Here is a 23,194-nt window from a genome sequence, read left to right as displayed (position 1 = left end):
GCCAGGCAATCCTTTTGTCTGACCTTGTTTTATTAACACAATGGGACCATCTCGTTTTTAACCTTCCATTTCTTCTACCTGTGAATGACTAAAGTTTTTTATCCTCTTTAGAGATGCAAGATCCTCTCAATTTCTGGAAAAAAAAAAAAAAGACTGGGATTCAAAGGTTCCTTTTTAAAAAATATATAGTATCTTGTTCACAATATGGGAAAGCTTGCATCTACTTCTAAGAGGCAAGAACTGGAGAGAACTTCCACTATGTTCACTAGCAAGCTCATGAAAGAAAAGACCTTTAAACAGCCATGAAAAGCAAGCCCAACCATTCCAAACAAGATGGCATATGAAGGCCTTAAAAAGGAAAGGGAACCGGGGCACCTGAGTGGTTCAGTCGGTTAAGAGTCTGACTTCGGCTCAGGTCATGATCTTGCGTTCGTGGGTTCGAGCCCTGGGGCAGGCTCTGTGCTGACGGCTCAGAGCCTGGAGCCTGCTTCGGATTCTGTGTCTCCCTCTCTCTCTGCCCCTCCCCTGCTCATGCTCTGTCTCTCAAAAAAATTAAATAAAACATTAAAAAAATTTTTTTAAAAAGGAGAGGGAACACTGCTCTGCCACTTTGGCTCAGATAATGCACTATCTTCAAAGTTTTAGTCTTTGGGGCTGTTTTACTCATGTTAATTTGACTATATACTCAGCTCTACATATTTTAATGCAAGCATTGCAGTGTGTCTAAGTACTCTCATTTCTGGTCAAAGTTAACCAATTGGTCTGAAAAACTTCTGTTCCACTTTATAAAGACACACGATTTACCCCATTCTGCCAGACAAGTAGTTGAGCAGATCCCGTTTGTTGTTTTCTGCCTCACTTGGGTCTCTAACTTACTGCTCTTTCTAAGTAATGCAGGTATCAAGTTTCTGAGAACCAAATATCAGCTCAGGGTTTGCTTATGTGTGTAAAATCATTTCCTGTGTCTTAATTCAAAAAACATAAAGAGTATAATTAGCATTCGTTAAAGGCCTAATAAGCTGCTGGAGCAAATTCTTAACTAAATTTTACTTAGAAAGGTAACAAGTACTGGTAAGGTAAGCTTCAACCAGCTTTTGGTGAAGAGAAGTATATTATTATGTGAAGAGAACTACAAATAATAAATTGGTCCACATGACCCTGGCTTAATGCACAGTTTTATCCTGGTTGGAACCATAATGCCCTGGTGTTACTGTCCCTCATAGAAGTCGGGTGCCTACGTAATGCCTCTAAACAGTCAAAATAATATATACAGATAATATTTTTTCTTTTAAATTAATTTTTTTTTAATTTGGGAGAGAGAGAGAGAGAGCGTGTGAGTCGGGGAGAGGGGCAGAAGGAGAGGGACAATGTTAAGCAGGCTCCACACTCAGCAAGGAGCCCAATATGGGGCTGGATCCCATGACCCTGGGATCATGACCTGAGATAAAATCAAGAGTCGGATGCTCAACCAACTGAGCCACCCAGGTACCCCATATATACATGCGTACATACATACATACATATATATATATATAAAGGCACAAGAGCTCAAGCCCAGGGAAGCAATTCTACTCTTTCTCATTGATAAGGAGAATATTTCAAAGTTAATATGACCAGGTCCTCTGATTTTGTAACTACTGCCATACTGTATTTAGCATGTGGTAATAAAACTGCAGTGTTGCTCATGTCCTTGTCAGGAGACTAGATGAGATCCTTTTCTCTCAAGCTGGGCTACATTTGCTGATAGGATACTTTCTGGTTTCTACAGCAAAAATTTTACCTTTATGTTCACAAACAGGTCAACAGGCAAATAGGTCAAGGTTACTCTGTTTCTATTAATTACTAATTTACCTGGTCTGTTGTAGAATTTTTTTTTTTTTGTCAAGAGATGCATTTTGATTGGATCTATGCCTAATTAACTTAACAAATTAAGAGTCTATCGACAAAGATTATGCATCAATTAACATCAATCCTAAAGTAACTGTTTTCTCATTTCAGAACACATCATTTTTTATAGAAGAACATTTTGTAAAGGTAAATCTAGCAAATGTATACAAACGAGAAACATCAGTAGTTGCAATTTTTAGTGAAGCAACCTGCAATTTCAAAAATTGAAGACCTTTAATCATAGCCCAATCTATTTAATGTGTTTCAAATAGAAATTTTTTTTATTTTGATGATCTCCTTAATAGGTTGTGCAAACATTCTCGGAAACTTTTTAAATAAACCCCTAGGAAGTGCTGAAAATGTCTTAATTCTTAATCCAGAGGCATCCATCCTGTCATCAGAATCACTGCGGGGATTTTAAAGACCTAGGTGCTGGAGCCCCATCCCAGGAGACTCAATGAATCAAGATCTCAAGAGCAGCAACTTGAAAATGTGTAAGAAAACAAAACAAAAACAGAATAAACTCTAGTTAAACTGGTCCTCAGGGAAATGCAAATTAAAACCACAATGAGGGGCACCTGAGTGGCTCAGTGGGTTAAGCAGCCACCTCTTGATTTCCACTCAGGTCATGATCTCAGGGTCGTGAGATCCAGTCCCCTGTTGGGCTCTGTGCACAGCGTGGAGCCCACTTAAGATTCTGTCTCTCTCCCTCTCTCTCTCAAAAATAAAAATAAATAATAAAACTACAATGAGACACCAGTACACATTCATGAGGATGGCTAAAATTAATGACTGACAAGACCAAATGTTGATGAGAATGTAGGTAACTGGAAGTCTCCTACACTGCTGGTAGGAAAGCAACCAGTACATATCCTATGATGTAGCAATTCCATCCATCGCTATTTACCCATAAGAACTAAGGGTTTATGTCCATCAAAAGATATATATAACAGCGCTCACAACAGCTTTATTTATATCAAAATAGAAATAACCCAAATGTCTATCAACATTCAAACACATCCATAATTTGTGATATACTCATGAAATGGAATGCTACACAAGATGAAGAACTCCCACTACATGCTACATGGATGGATCTCACAGACTTCTATTGGAAAAAAGAAGCCAGATTCAATGGTTTTGCTCATATAAAGTTCAGACACAGGCAATACTAATCTATGGTTATAGAATCAAAATCAAAAAAATTTTTTCTGGGTTTGTACTGGAAAGAAGGATGAAAAAAACCTTCTGGGGGCTGGACATATTCTCTTTTTTTAACTCTGAGTGGCAGTTACACAGATTTATGTTTCTATCTATAGATATAGATGGATGTATACAACTATATTGTACTGTATACTTAAGATCTGTACCTTCGACAGTAATGCGTCATACCTGAATAAAAAGTAAATAAAAATAAATCTAGCAGTTCTCTAATTAAGAAGAACTGCTTTTACAGGAAAAGGGAGTGTATGTATATTCTTACATTAGTTTACCTACTTTTCTAAAGGGAAGAATATCAAACAGTGACTATTTTTAAGCCACTATTATCTGGGCACTTTAAGGAAAGCAACTCAACTGATTGATAAGAGGCAACTTTCTAATCTTGCACCCTGAAATTAGACCAGGAGCCATTGCGCCAAGTTAGTTAGCTGTTTAGAGCCCTTAGGCTGTGTTTCCTGGCACTTGTTAAGCAGATTTAACAGCTTCCACCTTGGTGTAGAAACAAAAATAAATCTGCACATTTCCAAGAAAAACAAAAGAAATTAGTCTCTACTCTCAAATCTGCTAAATAAAAGCATTCATAGGAACCGCACACAGTTCAATGAACTACAATTTAAAAACAGATTCAGCTTGCCAGCATTCTGAGTATTCAATAATAGCAGTGGTCACCTGGGGCAGCGGAAATAACATGGTAACGATATTTTGAGAGGTTCCTGGAATCAAAACACAGGTCAGATTTTTCCCCTTTCCTTTTGTTTTCAGCAAAAAGTAGTTATTCTCATAGGGACTGGGGATAGTTATTTTCTCAGACTGTAATACCCAAACATAGGATATTTCTTCCCACATCTTGCCTGACACAAGCATAGGGAAAAATGATTTCGTGTCATTAGTTTTAAGCCAAGAGTAAGAGCATACTCAACTTTGAAATGGGAAGAGCACAGGGCTCAGGGGACAGATTCTAGGTAAAAACAAAAACACCTATTATTTAGTGATTGGTGGGGAGATCTATTTAGAAGCAAGAGAATATAAAGCAGGTGGTAAAGCAAATGGAAGAACAAAGACATTCTGATGTTTACTTTGTCATATTAAATTGTATGAATGTGATCACAAAGGATAATAGCAGTTCTCTGCTGTTTGAATCTTTAAATGTGTGGATTTTCGTTAAGGCATCTAGCAAAGTCAGCTACTACCAATGAATAAAATGCAGTGGTTAACTTTGAAGCGTTTTTGCAGTTTTGCTACCATGCATGAAAAATCAAAATTATAGAAAAAAAATTTTTTGTGGCTCCTAGATACTACACAATGAAGGACTATTCATCTTTCACTGATACATGACCTACTAATTTATTTACAAGTTCATAATTTATGAGACACTCAAGTCTTCAACATCATAGTCAGTCATTTCTAATTGTGGCTATTTGGGAGAAAGCCAGGATGAACTTGCAAAAAATTCTATACTGTAGAACTTACAAAAACAAATGTAGTTGCATTTAGATATAGCTCATGAACTACACTTAGCACTGGCAAATTGAACTCCTTAGCGGCCTGTTATGTGAACAAATAAAAGTGAGTTATGATTAGTACAGCTGTTTGTGGTAACCAACTCATTATATACATCAAATTTGATTAACAATACTGGAAATTTTCTCACAACCTCCCCTTTTATTGATATTGTGAAGATAAAACATTCACAAATTTTTTTTAATGTTTATTTATTTTTGAGAGAGAGACAGACAGAGAGAGACAGAGCATGAGCAGGGGATGGGTCAGAGACAGAGGGAGACACAGAATCCGAAGCACAGTCCAGGCTCTGAGCTGTCAGCACACAGCCCGACATGGGACTCGAACTCACAAACCACAAGATCATGACCTGAGCCAAAGTTGGACGCTTAACCGACTGAGCCACCCAGGCGCCCCTAGACAAATGCATTCTAATCTATTTTAAAAGGATTTGGGAGTTTGCGCCCCTCCCTATATTGGTAAGTTCATGAAGCAAAAAACAGACATTGTGACTGATTATGACTACAAATACAACGAAAATGTTTCACTAAGTATAAAATAAAGTTCTCAGTACATTATCAGCTATTACAGAGCCATTTAAAACTACCTATGCTTTTCCTGACCTTCTTAAAACTAAATTAACTGCTATCGATGCTTATTTATTTTTTCTTTAACTGGACACTTATCTAACAATATTATAATTCCTAGATTATTTTCCTGTCTCTGTTAGACTGACTATAAGCTCTATGAGGGCAAGAGCTGTATTAACACAGTCCCATAGTTTCATACTTTGATATATGTATATAATCATACTTTAATAATCATACTAAATTATATATATTATATATATAATTATTAAATATATTAAATTATATATATTATATATATATTTTTTCCACACACATTATGTATCTTGCACTCATCAACTGTAATGAATTATTTTTCTGAGTATGAATCCTTCCCCACTAGACGCTCAGTTCCACATCTGTAATGTTTGCCATTTGTCTCCCTAACTAGTCACCTAATAATATATAGGTTGCAGGAATATCCAAAGCCTAGTAGAGTGCTGGCAAATTCAGTAATTTGGTAAATTAATGAATCAATTTCCAAAACAGATAAAACCTTCCTTCTTCCCAGAGATGACTGGGTGTTCATCAAACTTCCAGACGATGAGATGAGAGTCATGCTAAGGTGGACAAATGGACCAGACTCCATGCCTTGAAACTCACAAAGTTAATCTCAGATACTTGTGCATTTGAAATTCTTATTTTGGGGGTTCTCAAGTCTACCCACCCCTGAAAGGGCTTCCAAAAATTAGACATATTCCTTGACTGAAGAATGTATCTCCTCTTGGAGGGTATCTCATTTCCTTTGGCAATATATTTAGGAGAATTATACAGAAAACAAAAAGAGACGGAAGAATCCCTACTACTTAGTCTTTCAGATCAACTAAATCTATACAGGCAACTGATGAAGACAGAAGTCTACTTTTATGTCCCTAAAAACAAAATCTAAATTGAAAAGAAAGCCATCACCAAAAAGCGTATACAAGGACTTAAATTATTTTAACTGAAAATCCATCATATAATGAAATTAATGTGGTATCTTAATCGAAAAATTATCATTACTGCATGGTCATTAAACAGCCATTAGAGAGCTATCTTATTTGTGACTTTAACTTTAAAATCCTCTACTGCACTCAAATATAGACCTTATATACAAGAATGGAAAGGAGTTTAACTGGAGTTAGGAGTCATACCTCCACACGCACTTAAATGTGAACATACTTATTAGTAATTTCACAAAAACCACTAAAGCTTAATTCCACAGGTGAAACAATTTCTTGAGGCTTTTAATCACTAGAACTCTGCTGAAAAGCTCTAGTTCATCAGCCACCTCCTGTCTAAACTGGATGCCTCCTTGCCTGTTACAGTGCTGCTCCCTCTCAGGATTCTGGATTCTCTCACCAAGGGGTTTCCCCACCCCACTGGGCCAATCCCAGCCCTGGAAGGCTCCTCCTTGTGGGCTGCTGACTGGCCAGAGAGGAAGCAGCATGCTGACCTGAGCTAATTAGAGATGACTGCTGTTTCACTTCAATTCAAAACTTGATGTTGATTGTTGATGCAATTTTTCCAGCCCTCACTGAAACTCCAACACTCCTAAATATAGATATTTGGAAATGCACACTGTAAATGGCAGTATAACCATGAAGATGCTAAGTTCAAAGACCTGAGGGCTCCTTTCTTTCTGATTTTTGGGTTTACAGACCTAAATTTGTGTTGGGGTCCCCTAGATATGTGTTTGTTGTCAAAGTAAGAGAAGTAGAGAAGTGGATGGGGAATAAGTGGTCAAGACAGCTATATAAGCACCTGAAGAGGAATTCTGCTTGTAAAAATCTTTAAAAAAATTTTTTTATTAATGTTTATTTATTTTTGAGAGGGAGAGGGGAACAGCGTGAGCAGGGGAAGGGCAGAGAGAGAGGGAGACAGAGAATCTTAAGCAGGCTCCAGGCTGTGAGCTATCAGCACAGAGCCCTAGCAGGGCTCAAACTCACAAACCGTGAGATCATGACCTGAGCCAAAGTTTGATGCTTAACTGACTGAGCCACCCTGGTGCCCCCACGTGTAAAAGTCTTTATGAGATCTTTACTCAATCATTCAGTTCTTCCCAGGACAGATACTCCAGAACTCAGTGCCTCAACCAACTCTCTTTCCTCTCCTCCCACCCCCACTTTTATCATTCACAGCCCCCTGCTCTAGTCACATATGATTCTGTTCCACCTCAGGGTCCTTGCTCTCCCTTGCCCCTAAGCCTAGAGGGTTCTACATCCCTTTTTTCATTTATGTAGAAATACTACTTCCTGGGGCGCCTGGGTGGCTCAGTCAGTTAAGTGTCTGACTTCGGCTCAGGTCATGATCTCATGGTCCATGAGTTTGAGCCCCACGTCGGGCTCTGTGCTGACAGCTCAGAGAGCCTGGTGCCTGTTTCAGATTCTGTGTCTCCCACTCTCTCTGACCCTCCCCCGTTCATGCTCTGTCTCTCTCTGTCTCAAAAATAAATAAATGTTAAAAAAAAAAAAAAAAGAAATACTACTTCCTTCAAAAACCTACAATTTACCTAAGAAGCTTTTCTTCACTACCTGTTATCCAAACCTTGAGCCTCTTCTTCCTCCATGCTGTTTTTAGGATCTTTGTGTTAAATAATCTCATTTGTTACTTTTTTTATCATGTTTTGTGACTGTCACTTGCTTTTCATAGGTATTGATAATTCTCTTGACTATTTCATAACTTCATAATCCAATATGGTCTTCTAAATTTTTTTTAATATTTATTTTTTGAGAGACAGAGAGAGAGAGAGACAGAGGAAAAGCGGGGGGTGAGGGCAGAGAAAGAGGGAGACACAGAATCTGAAGAAGGCTCCAGACTCTAAGCTGCCAGCACAGAGTCCAACGTGAGGCTTGAAAGAATGAACAGTGAGATCATGATCTGTGCTGAAGTCGGATGTTTAACTGACTGAGCCACCCAAGTGCCCCATAATCCAATATAGTTTTTAAAATAACATCAAAATAATTGAGTCACATAAAAATGCTGTTTTTAAAATAGGTGAAAAATAGTGAAGTATCAGCAGTGCTATAAAGTTCAACTTAATATTTATATAGAAACTCAGGAAATGCTCTCAAATAAGTATGTCTTCTTGTCACCTTCTTCTTCAAGACATTTATTTAGATACTGCCCCACATGGTTAAGTCTCTCTTTCTAAACCTATGAAAAGCTTCTCCCCAAAATGATTAGAGGGTTATTAGTGCTTTTTCCAAATGGTGTTAGCTATTATAAAAAAGAAAATATTATACTGTGTAACTGAAATAACAAAGAATTTTATAATAGTTCTAAAAATGCAGCAATAAAGGAGAACTCAGGTTGAATAATAAAATCTTGAGCTTACCTTCCTCCGTAGGATTAAACCCACAGATGTCACAAATGCAACGAACCCACTTATTCATCTCTTCCTCACTGTCTGCTACCAAGTAGAAAATTCGGTCAATGGTGTTGATATCAAAAATGTAGCTGTTTTCAAACTCTTTTTTGTTAAATGTCAATCCAGCATCAACTTGCTGACATAAATTTAAATCAATAATACGGATAGGCTTCTTGGCATGATCATTTTTGTAATATTCCAAGACATCTGGATCTCCAGTTAAGCGACCACTGCGTAACACAAACCATCTCCTCTTCCATGCCTAGGGATGAAACAAAAATATCCATCTAGTATTAATTTGAGAGAGATTTTTCAAGAAGATGCACATTTATCAATGCACATTTCACAAATGAATTGTTGAAAGTCACATACATGTTTTCTTTGTTTCCAGGGAATAATCTACCACTCTTTACTGATGCCTCAACTTAAAAATGTGTCTATATATACATATTTATTATTTTCTATTAGATCTAATAGAATATTAGAAGATATTGATGTATATTAGATGGTATTACATAATGTAACATCAGGTCAATAAACTAAGGAAGACTGAGTTTTTACTAAATACAAAAAAGCAGTGGTTTCAACAAATGGTGCTGGGAAAACTGGATATCCACATGCAAAAGAAGTTGGACTCTACATCATACAAAAATTAACTCAAAATGGATCATCAAAGACCTACACATAGGAGCTAAAATTAGAAAACTCTTAGAAGAAAACACAGGGGAAAGCTTCATAACATTAGATTAGGTAACTGACAGGACATTAAGAATGCAGAAGAAAAACAAAAGAAAAAAAAATAGGTAAACTGGATTACATCAAAATTTAAAATGTACACATTGAAGGACTCAATCAATAGAGTGAAAAGTCAGCTCACAGAATGAGAGAAAGTATCTGCAAATAATTTGTCTCATAAAAGATTAACGTCTAGAATATATAAAGAATTCCTACAACTCAGTAACAACAAAATAAACTAGTTTAAAAATGGGCAAAGGACTTAAACAGAGTCTCCAAAGAAGATATACAAATGGCCAATAAGCACATGAAAAAATGCTCAACAGCCTATCATCAGAGAAATGCAAATCAAAACCACAATGTGATACAATTTCATACACATTAAAATGTCTTTTATAAAAAACAAAAAACCACAGAAAATAACAAGTGCTGGTCAGGATGGCAGAAATTAGAACCAGTATGGAAAACGGTATGGCAGTTCCACAAAAGATTCCAGTTGTAAATATCCAAAAGAATTGAAAACAAGGTCTCAAACAGGTATTTGCACCCCCATGTTTATAGTAGCATTACTCACAACAGTCAAAAGGTAGGCGCAACCCAAGTGTCCATTGATGAATGAAGAAATGAACAAAATGTGGAATATACATAGAACACTGTTCAGTCTTAAAAGGGAAGAAAAATCTGACACATGCTATAACATGGATGAATCTTGAGATGTTATGCTAAGTGAAAAAAGCCAGTCACAAAAGGATAAAGTATATGACTCCACTTATACGAGGACTTACAATAATCAAAATCTAGAGACCAAATGCAGAATGGTGGTTGCCAGTAGTTGGAAGATGGGGATAATAGTGTTTAGTGGGCAGTGTTTCAGTATGGGATAATAAAGAAATTCTGGAGATAGATACTGGTGACGGTTGCACAACAAAGTGAATGTACTTCATGCCACTGAAGCTGTACACTTAAAAATGGTTAAAATGGTAAACTTTATGTTAGGTACAGCTTACCACATTAAAAAAAAGGCAAGGTTTTTCATGCCTTACTATCAAGCCATCAGTACGTAAAGGGCGGGGGGGCACCTGGGTGGCTCAGTCGGTTAAGTGTCTGACTTCAGCTTAGGTCATAATCTCACAGTTCGTGGGTTCGAGCCTTGCGTCCAGCTCTGGGCTGACAGCCCTCTCTCTCTCCCTCTGCCCCTCCCCCACTCATGCTCTATCTCTCAAAAATAAATAAATGTTAAAAAAAAAAAAAAGAATACATAAAGGTACTTCTTCAAAAGAGTCCTTTGTATTTTAAGCTATAGATCTCTTCTCACTCACTTCTGTGTGAGGGGAATGGAGAAAAAAGAGTTTAAAAGCTTTCCTCGTTTCTCACCTGAAAAGCTAGCAAAGAAATGGGCTGTGTCTTTCTTCCGGTGAGTCTATTTTCAAAGATCACATGGATAAGATCTGTATTCTTATGGGTTGCAATTTTCCTCCTCCTTTCTCTTTCTCTTTTCCCTTTTCTTCCCAACAAACATATACTAGCAATCTAGATCTACACTCACCATGTACTTCCTCCACAAATTTTGGTCAATTACGGGTTTCATACTATGCCTCAACAGGCCTAAAATTCTTTTACTATTACTCTCTAAAATCTCATTGATTAAATAATAAAAACAGAACTGAATGACTGAAACAGTGCTTCAGCAGTCTTTAAATCCAACAACTCTGCCCAGAAACAATATTAAGTCTTAATCCTCCTTGAATGTTTTTTTTCTCTTAAAAAGATTTTAATGTTTATTTATTTTTGAGAGACAGAAAGAGACAGAGCATGAGCAAGGGAGGGGCAGAGAGAGAGAGACACGCAGAATCTGAAGCAGGCTCCAGGCTCTAAGCTGTCAACACAGAGCCCGAAGTGGGGCTTGAACCCATGAACTGTGAATTCATGACCTGAGCCAAAGTCAGCCACTTAACCGACTGAGCCGCCCAGACCCGCCAAACGCCTTCTTAAAACCTGGACAACTATACTTATAACTGAATTAGCTTGGGCGATAACTTTAGGTTTAACATTTTAATAGACTCTAAACTGTATCCATTCAAGGAAATGTAGCTACATTAAAAGGTAAATCAGTGAGCTAACCAGTCAATAAGTTATCTATTCTATTGTAAATACCTGTGGGGAGAACTACAAGTAGGTAATTCATGATCGCTACTCTTAAGGAGTTGACTAATCATGAAGCAAATATTTACAATACATGAAAATATTTGATAATACAGCAAACCTGTCAACGTACCTGCAGAACTATTGCTAAATGGAGAGGCATTCCTTCATGGAAAAACTGGATGCAATCCTTCAATAAGATTTAGTAGAAATATCACAAAGGCCTAAAAATATTACGTAGTTCTTTAATGTCAACAAGGTTTTAAATTAACTTCTCAGTCCAACTATAACTCCAAGCAAAGAGGAACTAGTCGTGTCCAGAAAGAGACGGCAGTGGGAAGTTCTTCTAGATGCTTTACAGAACACTGAAAAATCCTAACATGTTAAATTCACATGACTTTAGCACTGGTTTCTGGATTACAAAAATCCATTTAGTTAGTAAGTAAGACATTTATTTACTTCAAAATAAATAAATATCATCTCTTAGTAAAGTTATGTGATACCTCTCTATCAAGCGGTAAGCCTGAAAAAGTAATAAGAAAAGAGAGACGAAATATAGTATTATGTCACTTCTTTAGGGCCATCAAGGAATCATATCTTTTAGTAAGTGATTTCTCCAGATAGTAAAGATTCTGTCTTTAAATGCAGAAATGACTTTTTAAAACTTTAATGTCTCTTGTTGAAATCTTTCTACAATGCCTCACTACATAATTCATTGAACACAATCCACCCATTCCCCAATGACTCAGACGAAGTATTATAGGCATCAATCTCTATACTGCACTTTCAGGGAAGCTCTGAGAGGCTGCTCAACTATTTGCCGCTATACTAAATAGTGCCCTACTGCTGTGCCTGTGTAGTTGATCTATAATCTTTTTAATACAGTTAGCCTTGTCAGTTGTCACTTCTCTCTTCTAATAATACAGTTAATAGGATGCCAAACTGCTTCCTGCCTCAAGAGACTTTGCGCATGCCATTTCCTGAGTCTAGTATGTTCTCTTGCCAGGCGGACTCCGACCTTTGGGCCTTCCCTTCCCAGCGACCCCCAATTTAAGTAGAGCACAGTTTTAGGGGACCTTATTACCCATGTAATAAGGTACCTTACTACCTAAAGGATTATTATCATTTTGCAATTTAAATTTTCTTTGTTATTTATTTATTTAGTATCTAACTCCCTAGGCAGACCGTAAAATCCACAAAGATAGTGACTTGTCATTACATATTCCATGCATAACACAGCACCTGGTACCTAGAAATACTTGTACGATAAGGAGAATCTCCCCTAAGACTCTGAAGTTGTAAAATTTTGCGAATATTAGATTAGATATAAGGGCCACGTTGAACAGAAGGCGTGCTTTCAAAAACTCTTCCACTTGAGAAAAAGACCTGGATACTGAATATACACATAATAACATAAACATAACTAAGAGAGCTTTACCAAAACACATGCACAAAACACCTTGGAAAAAATGACAAAAAGAAAGGAAAAGAATGTGTCCTTCTGCTACAGCTTATGGGTCACTCTTTGTCTTCTGGTTAACTGTGGCTCCCCAGCCATTTCTTTGCTTCTCTGTTGAAATGATATTGTTAAAATGTAAAAGGCCCTTGGAAACTAAAATAAATAGCCAAGACATGAGTAGCACTGGGGAACAGGAGTAGAATCAGGGAGTACGAGCTAGGCTGTACTGGCGATTACAGAGGATAAGAGATGAACCCTTACAGCAGGAAATTACAGCATTAAAACACAGAATTTAGCCAACAGCACCTGCCACTTATTTATTTATTTTTAACATGGTCCAAATGTGAATGTTTGTCTCAGTCACAAAATGAGTCACTCTTATTGAATCTGGCACAGATTAAACTGGAAAACAAAAGCAATTACATAAACTACACACTTTAATAAGGCAGATACAAAGGTTCTCTGGATTATGGTACAAAGCACAATTTAGCCACAGAATAAAGCTTGATGCTCGACAAGAGAACTGACATCAGCGCCCTTGCTAATCACAGCACAAAAGCTTCTCTATGTTTTGTCAGAGCACAAAATGGGCCCACATAAATCAGTCTTTGTTATCTGAAAATATCTGGGATTCTTAAAGTTTGCCCTATTTTTATCCTCGCTGCCTTGGTAGCCCCAGAGAAAGCTGCACATTGCCTCACCAATCCTGCAGCAGTAGCAGACAAAAGAGGACAAGTTTTCTAGAAACCTTCAAAAAAAAAAAATACTCAAAGCAATTTTCAACAAAACTCATGTGGAAAATCATTTTCACTACTGGCATGCCATTACAAGCAGGTCTGCTTAAGAGGAACTATGCCAAAATCTACTTTGTTGTCTTTCCTTACGTTGCAATAATCATTTCAAGTTGAATAAATGACGCAGTAATAAGACTTCATCAGCAGGTCTGTGTTTTAAAGTAGCTTAAAAGCACCCTACTCTGGTCCCCGGGTCTTGTCTCAGGGTTTTAAGAATAACTTTGGCTACTACATTAACATCAAAAGAGAAGAGCCTGTACAGTCCATGGATGCCAATGGAAATCTATTTAGATGAGATGACAAACTAAATGTCCATAATGCATTGCCATTTACCCATTCCCTACATTCAGTGACTGCCTACAGGATAAAGCCCAAACTCTCTGGTAGGCAGGGCACATGGGGCCCTCCACGCCTCTCTCTGTCTCCCCAACCTTACTTCTTGCCTCTCTGCCTTCCAACCACATTGGAAATTATTGCAGTTCCTCTAATGCTCTGCTTCTGTCCTGCCTCTGGCCCTGATACATGCTGCCCTGTGGCACATAACCTACTTCTAGACTCAGCTCAGACCCCTTCAGGGCACCATCCCTGAGTGGACCCCTCTAAGCTCTCCATTTCCACCTTGATCCTAATTATGATGTTTGACATTCCCAAAAGTGAGTTTCCTGCGGGCTGAAGCCGTATTTTTTCACCTTTCATCTTTGTTTTCCATTGCCCAACCCCAAGGAAGTACTCAGTCTACATCTGCTGAATATGCCAATCACAGGAGGCAAGGATAAAAATACAGAATTTCTCACATTACCTATGTGTCATGGGGATAATGATATAACTATACTCTGCCCAACCACTTGTAAATGGAGAACTGTCGGGCAAGGTAGAGGTATATAAGCTATAAATTAACTTGTGTTAAAAACTCTACAGATAATAGTTATTTTTAAACTTCATTTTAAAGGAGTTGTTCTTTTAAATTTAAGCAAATTTCTGCATTTAAGCAAATTACGTAAATTGAAGATAAGCTTGTCACATTGAAACAAGGTCTTAAAATAGGTTTATCATATACCCTGCAGAGTATCGGTGTGCATACATTGGCTAGAGTGTACAGATGGAGTCCCATTATCTAGTGGGAAGAAGAAATAAAAATTTCAATCTAGATTAGCCTCAAACCATCACCTGCAATAATATTAACAAATTCACAAAATATGCCTAATTTGCCTAATATGGCAAGTGGGCTCAGTTTTAAAGAAATACACTGTAACTACTGCACTGATGTTTTCTGACTTCTCTGTGGCATAACTGACAGAGAACATGCCTGGTGTAACCCTTGCCAAGACTGCCTAGTGCCTTCCTTTACAGGAAGAACTAATTATTAAATAAGTATATGGGTGGGCAAAAAAGAAGAGGTCAGGGTGGTCCAGTGTTTCTCAACTCTAACTGCTTATAAGAAATATCTGGAGAGGGGCACCTAGGCGGCTCAGTTAGTGAAGCATCCAACTTTGGCTCAGGTCAAGATGTAAGGATTCGTGAGTTTAAGCCCTGCATTGGGCTCTGTGTGGACACCTCAGAGCCTGGAGCCTACTTTGGATTCTGTATCGCCCTCTCCCTCTTCCCTCCCCCACTCTCTCTCTCTCTCTCTCTCTCAAAAATAAATAAACATGAAAAATAAATAAATAAATAATAGAAATATCTGGAGAATTTTACTTTAAAAAAAAAATGATGACTGGGGCCTCATCTCAGATAGATAGTAGGTCTGGGACATTAGCCCTGGCACATAGTTTTAAATGCTAAAGAGATGATTCTAATGTACCACCCAGACTGAGAACCACTGGTCCAATCAATAGACAGAATTAGGTTGCTCAACGAAATGGAATTTCAAAAACAATCAGAGATCCTTTCAAGCTTATGTCTATCTAATTCCTCATGGCTTCTACTCTTGCCAGTGAGGTTAAATATACTTCCCTCCTTGTTTTTGTTGAGTATTTATCCCACTGGCGAACGTCTGAACTCCTTTCTGTTGTTGGAAACCTAATCCATTCCTTAAGATTCTATCCTAACCTTCCCCTTTCCTCTCCACACCTTCCCTCTGGACTCTTAGCAACTCATCAGTTACTGCTCTGAAATGTCTCTTGCTACAGTTCAGTTTGGAACCATCTGTTATTTTACTACATACATTTCCAAATGTTCCAAATGTTTATGAATTATTTTCCCAACTAGACATCAAGTTCCTTGAAAGTCAAGACCATTCCAAGGGGCGCATGGGTGGCTCAGTAGGTTGGGCATCCAACTTCGGCTCAGGTCATGATCTCGCAGTTTGTGGGTTCGAGCCCCGAGTCGGGCTCAGTGCTAATGGCTTGAAGCCTGGAGCCTGCTTCGGATTCTGTGTGTGTGTGTGTGTGTGTGTCTCTCTCTATTCCTCCCCACTCGCGCTCTCTCTCTCAAAAATAAAGATTTAAAACATTAAAAAAAAAAAAAAAAGGCAAGCCAAGACCATTCCTTAAATTATTCTGTATCAGCAATAGCACTTTACAACTTGTGAAGTCCTCAGAGCCTTGATGGGATGTTTTTAAAGTTTTCTGTTCATCAGAATGATTGCAGAGTCAGCAAACTTAAATGAAAAGATCTCAGGGAAAGAAAAAAAGTCTAAAGTTGTTATTAGGGGAAACTCCAAACTCCTTTCATACAACAGCATACAAGGTTCTTTAAAGTCACACTTACCTGCCGCCTCACCTCTCCAATCTCTCACCTTCACAGACAACTTGCACCAACACCCATGTTATGTTGTCTGGAGTCTATCACACCCTCTCTCTCTCACGCAATGAGCTCCCACACTCATTCTTCAAGACCAAGCTCAAGACCTATTCTTTGAAGCTTTCCTCAGCTTCCCCCTCATTAAGGCATCTACCTGCTACACTCTTCTGAGCTCTCAGCATACAGGTCCCAAGCAGCCCATTAGCAAGCCCATTCCTTTCAGAAAGAACTCTGATGCCTGCATTTAGGTCTCTCATAATTGCCAAAGTTTGCCTGGACCCAATAAGCTGAAGAACAGCAGTTTCTACATTGTTTAGCCAACTACCTAAGAGACATCATCACTGTACTTTTATTAACCCTACATCATCCTAGGAAACTGGGAAAGCAAGGACAGTGGAACGTTCTTATTTGCAATCTCTTAAAAGATATTTATTTCACAACCGATAAGGAAAGAAAATCATTACCATGAATTCTTTGCTATAATTCAAAATTTATGTATAATCATAGAAATGTGTAAAATTTTAGAGTTGAAGACATGTGTTTCATAAGATGAAAATGCTGTTTTTAATAAGACAGGTTTTAATCTAAACTTCTTCATAAGGTTAATGGTTAAATTAAATGACGAGACTTGTATACGGTAATAAATAGATGCAAAACACTTAAAATGTGAGATAGATTTATATATATGATAAACGACCACAAGATAACTGTCAAATAAAAAAAAAAGCAACTTTCTGAATTACACATATGGTATGACTTGCATTTGTCTGAAATGATTGTGTGCTTATACACACAAACTATGTTTAGATAACAAGACTGGAAGGAGACACATTGACAGTGTTAACTGTGGTTAATTCCAGGAATAGGGATTGGAAGGTCACCCAAGTTTCATATTTTCATTTTATATACTTTTGTATAGTCTGATTTTTTCAAGGAGTTCCCATTTATTACTTATAATGTAAAAAAGTTACATATTTAAAAAGCTTATGACTAAAAATGCCTAAAAAGAAAGTCTATTAATATTTAAAAATTTAGGAACGATGTACACAAAACAAAAAGGGTTTGCATATGTATGGAAATGTATACTCTTCTTCTTACTCTGAAATTAGTGAATGAATTTAGCCTTTCTTTTAAATATAGAATTCCAGGATACATCTGGAAGGGCTCTTAGTCAGGAAATAGCTTAGACATAGTATAACTACTTTGTTTCAATGACTGGAATTTAGGGGGTTAAAAAAGGCAAGTTGGGAGCACTTAAAAGATTTCCCATAAAGTTTTGATAGTTATAATATTCTTAATATTTTAATTTTCTTTAAAAACCATGTCAGTAAATGGTAACATACTTAGATATTTAAATATCTAAAAATAAGCACTTTAGGAATTGCTTTACCTATTAAAAATATTAAATTTCCATAATAATACAACTAAGGTAAATAAAATAAAGAAAAACAAATTAGCCATGAAACAAGGACAAAAGAAAACCATTTGCTTTAAAAGACTTGAGTTGTTTTCCAGGAAACACCATCTTTTCTCATAGAGCAAAATAAGGAAAAAACAGGCTCGGTGGAAGTTTCCACTCCACTGGCTCTATCATTATGATCATCTGTTCCAAACACACACAAGCCTAAAATTTCCTGTTTTCAAACTATTGTCACCATTTTCTAGCCTGGTGCTATCTGTGCTAACTTTAGCTTAGTAATATAAACAAAAGAATACACCAAAAATAATGCAGAACAATACCTAGATGTAGGCTAACAACTGTTCCACAAACCTTTCAAATAGTTTACATACATTGCCTGGACAAAAACAAACTGCTGGACCTGAAACAACTTCATAATAGCAAAACTAACAACAACAACAATAAAAAAAATCAAATTCAATTCAGAAAAAAATATTATAGTACCTGGAGGAAACTCAGGGAATTTGCAATTAAATAAAAGTACATATAATTTACTTGTTGAAATCATTGCTAAACTGATGCCCACCTCAAAGCCCTGGCCTAAGTCCTACATAAAACAAACAAACGAAAGAAGCAACAGCAGAAGCTGCTGAGTGTTCAGTGTGTACAAGGCAGTTTTTACACCTTTTCTGGGTCATAGATCGCTTTGAGAATCTGATAAAAAGCAATGGAAACGTTTCTTAGAAAAAGGCATATAAATAACATTGTACACAGTTTTAGGGGTTCACAGGACCTCTGAGGCACATGTTAAGAATGTCTGAAATAGAACAACACTTTAATATTTCTTACTACAAAGAACAGTTTGGTATGAGACCTTGGACCCCAACCAGGGAAATGTAGTTACTGAAGTTCCACAGGAAAGTAGGTCACCTCATAGCATTAACTCTCAATACAGCATGGTGGGGCAAGTCAAATATATTTTTACTTGTGAATGCTAGTTCAAGTATCTCATCATATTCCCAACTGTCAGGGTTGAGGGGACACACTCTAAGTCTGGGGGTTTTCATGGCTTCTTTACCCTGACCAGGAGCAGGCTGAAGAGAGGCAGGATCCTGGCTGGCAGTGGGTCCAAGATAAGTTTGCAACATCCTGAGTGGCTAGGGGTAGAGGCCTGGGTGACGTATAGCTGAACCTGTACTGGGAAGAAAGATCGCCAGCTTTGGGTTTCATGTGATCTCATCCTTTTCTTACTATGATGTTCCCTGAGAAGGAGCAAGGGTCATAGGAGAATGGAGTCAGGAAGTCCACTCTATCTTTTGGGAATCAGACTTCAGCCTTGCCTCTGGCCTAGACAAAAAGTAGACTGCCTTACGGCAATTATTAGTCTTGTGCTCTAACAGTGATTTGGGACAGTATTTTATATTTATTTGATATTTTGCCACACTTTGTTCAGCATGAAACTAAACACAGAGTAGGTAATAAATACTTGTTAAATGTAACTGGACTTCAAGAAATATTTATGTGAGGGGCGCCTGGGTGGATCAGTCGGTTAAGCGTCTGCTCAGGTCATGATCTCGTGGTTCGTGAGTTCGAGCCCTGTGTTGGGCTCTGTGCTAACAGCTCAGAGCCTGGAGCCTGCTTCGGATTGTGTCTCCCTCTCTCTCTGCCCCTCCCCCACTCACACTGTCTCTCTCTCTCTCACAAATAAACATTAAAAAAATTTAAAAAAAAGAGAGAAATATTTATGTGAAATAAAATGAGAGTGTTAAATGATAAAAAAAAAAAAAAAAAAAAAAAAGGAAAAGGTCGTTGGAATGTCATATGTAGTCTGGCCAGTTAGCGATTTAGAAAGGGAGCCACAGCTAGTGATATAGCAAGTATATACATATCTCTGTCTTCTGCGTATCTCCCTAAGAATCTGTGGACACAGAGGTAGCACAAAATGTCCAGGCAGACTCTTATCAACTTAGCTGAAAATAGAAAAAGTAAATACAATAAAGGGCTGTGAGCATTATCATGAGCTCCAAACACATCCAGGGTCACTGAGCCATTAATTCCTTTCTAGGAATCTCATCTAAGGAAATAATGCAAAATGCAGCTAAATACGTGGGCACTGAAATATTCAACACAGTGTTGTTAATGTGAGTATATAATTGAAACAATTTAAATATTCAACCATAGGTAGGGTGACCAACCATCCCAGTTTTCCCATGACCATCCCTGTTTTAGAACATTGAAAGTTCCACAAGTTGGGAAACCCCTCAGTCCTGAGCAGACCAGTAAGGTAGGTCACCGAAGGGAACCGAGTAAATAAGTTAGGATACATCTCCACAAAGCAGTCTTACACAGTCATTAAAATGATGCTTTTGAAAGGCATTTTTAAGACTTTCCCCTCATGGTTTATAAAGTTTCCAAAACACTGAGAGATCTTGGCAAGGAACTAATCTTTTCCTTTGGAGTAACTGGAAACTGGTGTGAAGAAATACTGGCAACTTTCCTTTGTATCGTTCTACCTGTCACCTGTGCTAGGCAGAGCTGACTGTTCCAGGGTGTCCCCAGCACCTTGTGCAAACTTCTATCAGAGCATTCTCACCTTGCATGTCAGGCCTTTCTCTAGCTGCTTTCCTTCCCAAGACCCTGTCTTATTCCCCTTTAATCGAAGTGCTTAGCACAGGGTACAACATGCCAGGACTCGGAGGCTTAAAAGGTACATATGACAACTGTTACCTGAACAAATGGACTAATGTCTCCTGGTGACCCTGAGGATGCTGTCTCTGTTGTTCACTAACTTAGTCTCCACATAAATGCATGATACACCAAAGGCAATAGGGGGCCTTCTTATTCTGTAAGAGTACAGCCATAAATCCTATCAAATCTCCTCCACAAGGTTCAGTCACCAAAAAGTGAAACTAGCTTAATCAAGAAATAACTCAATATGAAACCATGCCAATGTACTTAGGAAACTACCACTTCAGACAGTGCCTACAGTATTAGGAGAACATCTACTTTGCGGAAGTAGATTTAACTGTATGTAGTTATATTCTCTTTCTTCCTACACATACCGATATATATTCAGAACTGTCGCATATGCATATACGTGTGTAAAATGATATTCCAGTGCCTGAGGGTAGAATGTAATGTCATCAGAGAGAATATGGGCAAAATGCCATGGGCTACGAAGTAATGTCAATGTACATGTTTAACTGATGAACAAGATGTGAGAATTTTAGCCAAACATTATTAAGTGGTAGGAAGTTGATATCACATCTTAAAGTCACAAAAATTTCCAGCAAAGATACAAATTCAAATTGCAGTTTCGAGCAGTGCTGTCCAACAGAACTTTCTGCAACTTGGGAAATGACTGTGCGGACCATCCCAGCAGCTACTAGCCACATGTCACCATAGGAGGCTTGAAAAGTGGCTGGTGCAACTGATTTTCTTTTCTTTTTTTTTATTATTTTTTTTTACTGTTTATTTTGAGAGAGAGAGAAAGAGTGTGAGCGGGCAGGGGCAGAGAGAGGGAGACACAGAATCTGAAGCAGGCTCCAGGTTCCAAGCTGTCAGCACAGAGCCTGACACAGGGCTCAAACTCATGAACTACGAGATCATGACCTGAGCCAAAGTCAGACGCTTAACTGACTGAGCTACCCAGGTGCCCTTGATTTTCTAATTTATTTAATTTAGTCACATGGGGCTAGTAACTATTATATGGACAGTGCAGTTTTAAGGTCCATTCTTTGACTTGAGAGGCAATACCAAATGCTGTAGAGGCTGTAGCTCTAAATAGTAAGACCCACAACCAATGTTTAAACCGTGTAGCGCAACTGTAAGTTATTGTGCCGGAGATGGGAACAATTATGTGAACTTATTTCCTCATTTTACTGTGTTCCACAAGCTTACTATGCCCCACAAATACATGTAATCTATGTTGTTATTATTTCTTGGAAAAGAACATGCTTGCTGCAAGAGAGATTTTTTTAAAAAGTGAATACCAATAACAATCTAGAATTTAAGAAATTTATCTTCCATAAAACCGACACATTTCTAAACTCTATTTCTTGTTCAGCTATCCAATCCAAAATAATTAATGCTGGAATAGGGCTTGTATTTTGAGTTCCCAGCAAAACATACAAAAAATGTTCTCATTTTCTGTTTTATGTTTCTTACTGAACATTCACAATTCACAATAAAGCAAAACACAGATACGTTGAGACTTGGATCACAGCTCAAAAACAACACTTTCATATTAAGAACTAGAGGAAAAGCATTGAAGTGTTACAGAAACAAATTTCAAATTTCCATAATTACATTTATACATAATAAACCAAAGTAATGCTTAGTACAATTCTCTGCTAAACATAAAACTCATACACCAAAGCTTCCAGAACCGAAGAAATGTGGCAATGAGAATTTCCCTTAGAAAGACACTTCCAAATAGGTAAGTTATGCATTCTGAAGTCACTGACTATAAAACATATCAAGTTCAAAATGCAAGGAAGAATAACCTCATGCAAAGAAGGGAACTGACTACAAAGTTGAACATGATACAGAAGTTAGGCCACAGATAAATGACATCAAGAAGATCTTTGATGCAAATGTGGGAGACTCGGCCTAAGCACTCCTGCTGCTGCTGCTGCTGGTGACTTCGCATTCCCCTCCATGGCACTGGGGGTGGGGGTCACCGTTTCACAAAACATGATTCTTTGCGTAAAATCACTTTTTCATCCATGTAACATGCAGACAATGATCTCCTCATACAAGAAAAGCTATTGATCATTGACTTCTTTTTGTTTTCAACAATTCAATGCCATCTTACCTATTTCGTGATGTGTCAGCCCTAAAATGAGCCTAGCTTTCTTTTTTTCCGTCAACTTTCTATCTCCCCCTCTATACCACTCAAGCCTTATAACCTTTGACCCACAGGAAATAGATACAATGGGTTGAAAATAACAGTGACCGTAAGGACTTCTGTATGAGGATTTAATGCTTGAGGACTAGGAGAAAAGGGCTGGGGGAAGGAGAAAACGACCACCTATTTGTGCCAGAGGAGTAACAGTGCCATTTGGCAGCCCCCAAGTCATCTTTGAACTCCAAGCAAAACTGTTACCCAAGTTACGCAGTTCATAAAAGCTTAAAAATTATGTAGAGTATGCAGAATCATACATATATAGATACACCACACACAGTCAACACAAGATAACTTATCTGCTTTAAATATGTTAGAAACCCTATGAGACAATCAGAGTCATTCACAAAGTGCTGCCATCTGAGGTAACAGACGACAACTGACTGTGTCTGACTTGCCAACTTGAAAGTTCAGTAAAGTCTGTAAGAGCTAAA

General features: G+C 37.8%; 1 protein-coding gene across 12 annotated transcripts in view; it reads right to left on the bottom strand.

Moving 5' to 3' along the window:
• Nucleotides 1-23,194, bottom strand: part of GAB1 (GRB2 associated binding protein 1) — a 123,257-nt gene that overhangs the window by 33,655 nt on the left and 66,408 nt on the right. For 11 of the 12 annotated variants that reach the window (XR_007458145.1, XM_049632232.1, XM_049632241.1 and 8 more), the window contains one exon: nt 8,551-8,845. Coding sequence is in view for 11 of the 12 variants with exons in the window: in XM_049632232.1 (XP_049488189.1) it covers nt 8,551-8,845 (295 nt within the window). In the remaining variant the exon portion in view is untranslated. Of the gene's footprint in view, nt 1-8,550; nt 8,846-11,593; nt 11,796-23,194 lie in introns of those variants that run through there. The other variant, XM_049632236.1, reaches the window with a different exon arrangement.

The sequence above is a fragment of the Panthera uncia genome, chromosome B1 (genome assembly GCF_023721935.1).
Source record: "Panthera uncia isolate 11264 chromosome B1, Puncia_PCG_1.0, whole genome shotgun sequence".
In the NCBI taxonomy this organism is placed as follows: domain Eukaryota; kingdom Metazoa; phylum Chordata; class Mammalia; order Carnivora; family Felidae; genus Panthera; species Panthera uncia.
Note: the sequence above shows the minus strand (reverse complement) of the source record. Positions and strands in the feature narration are given on the sequence as shown.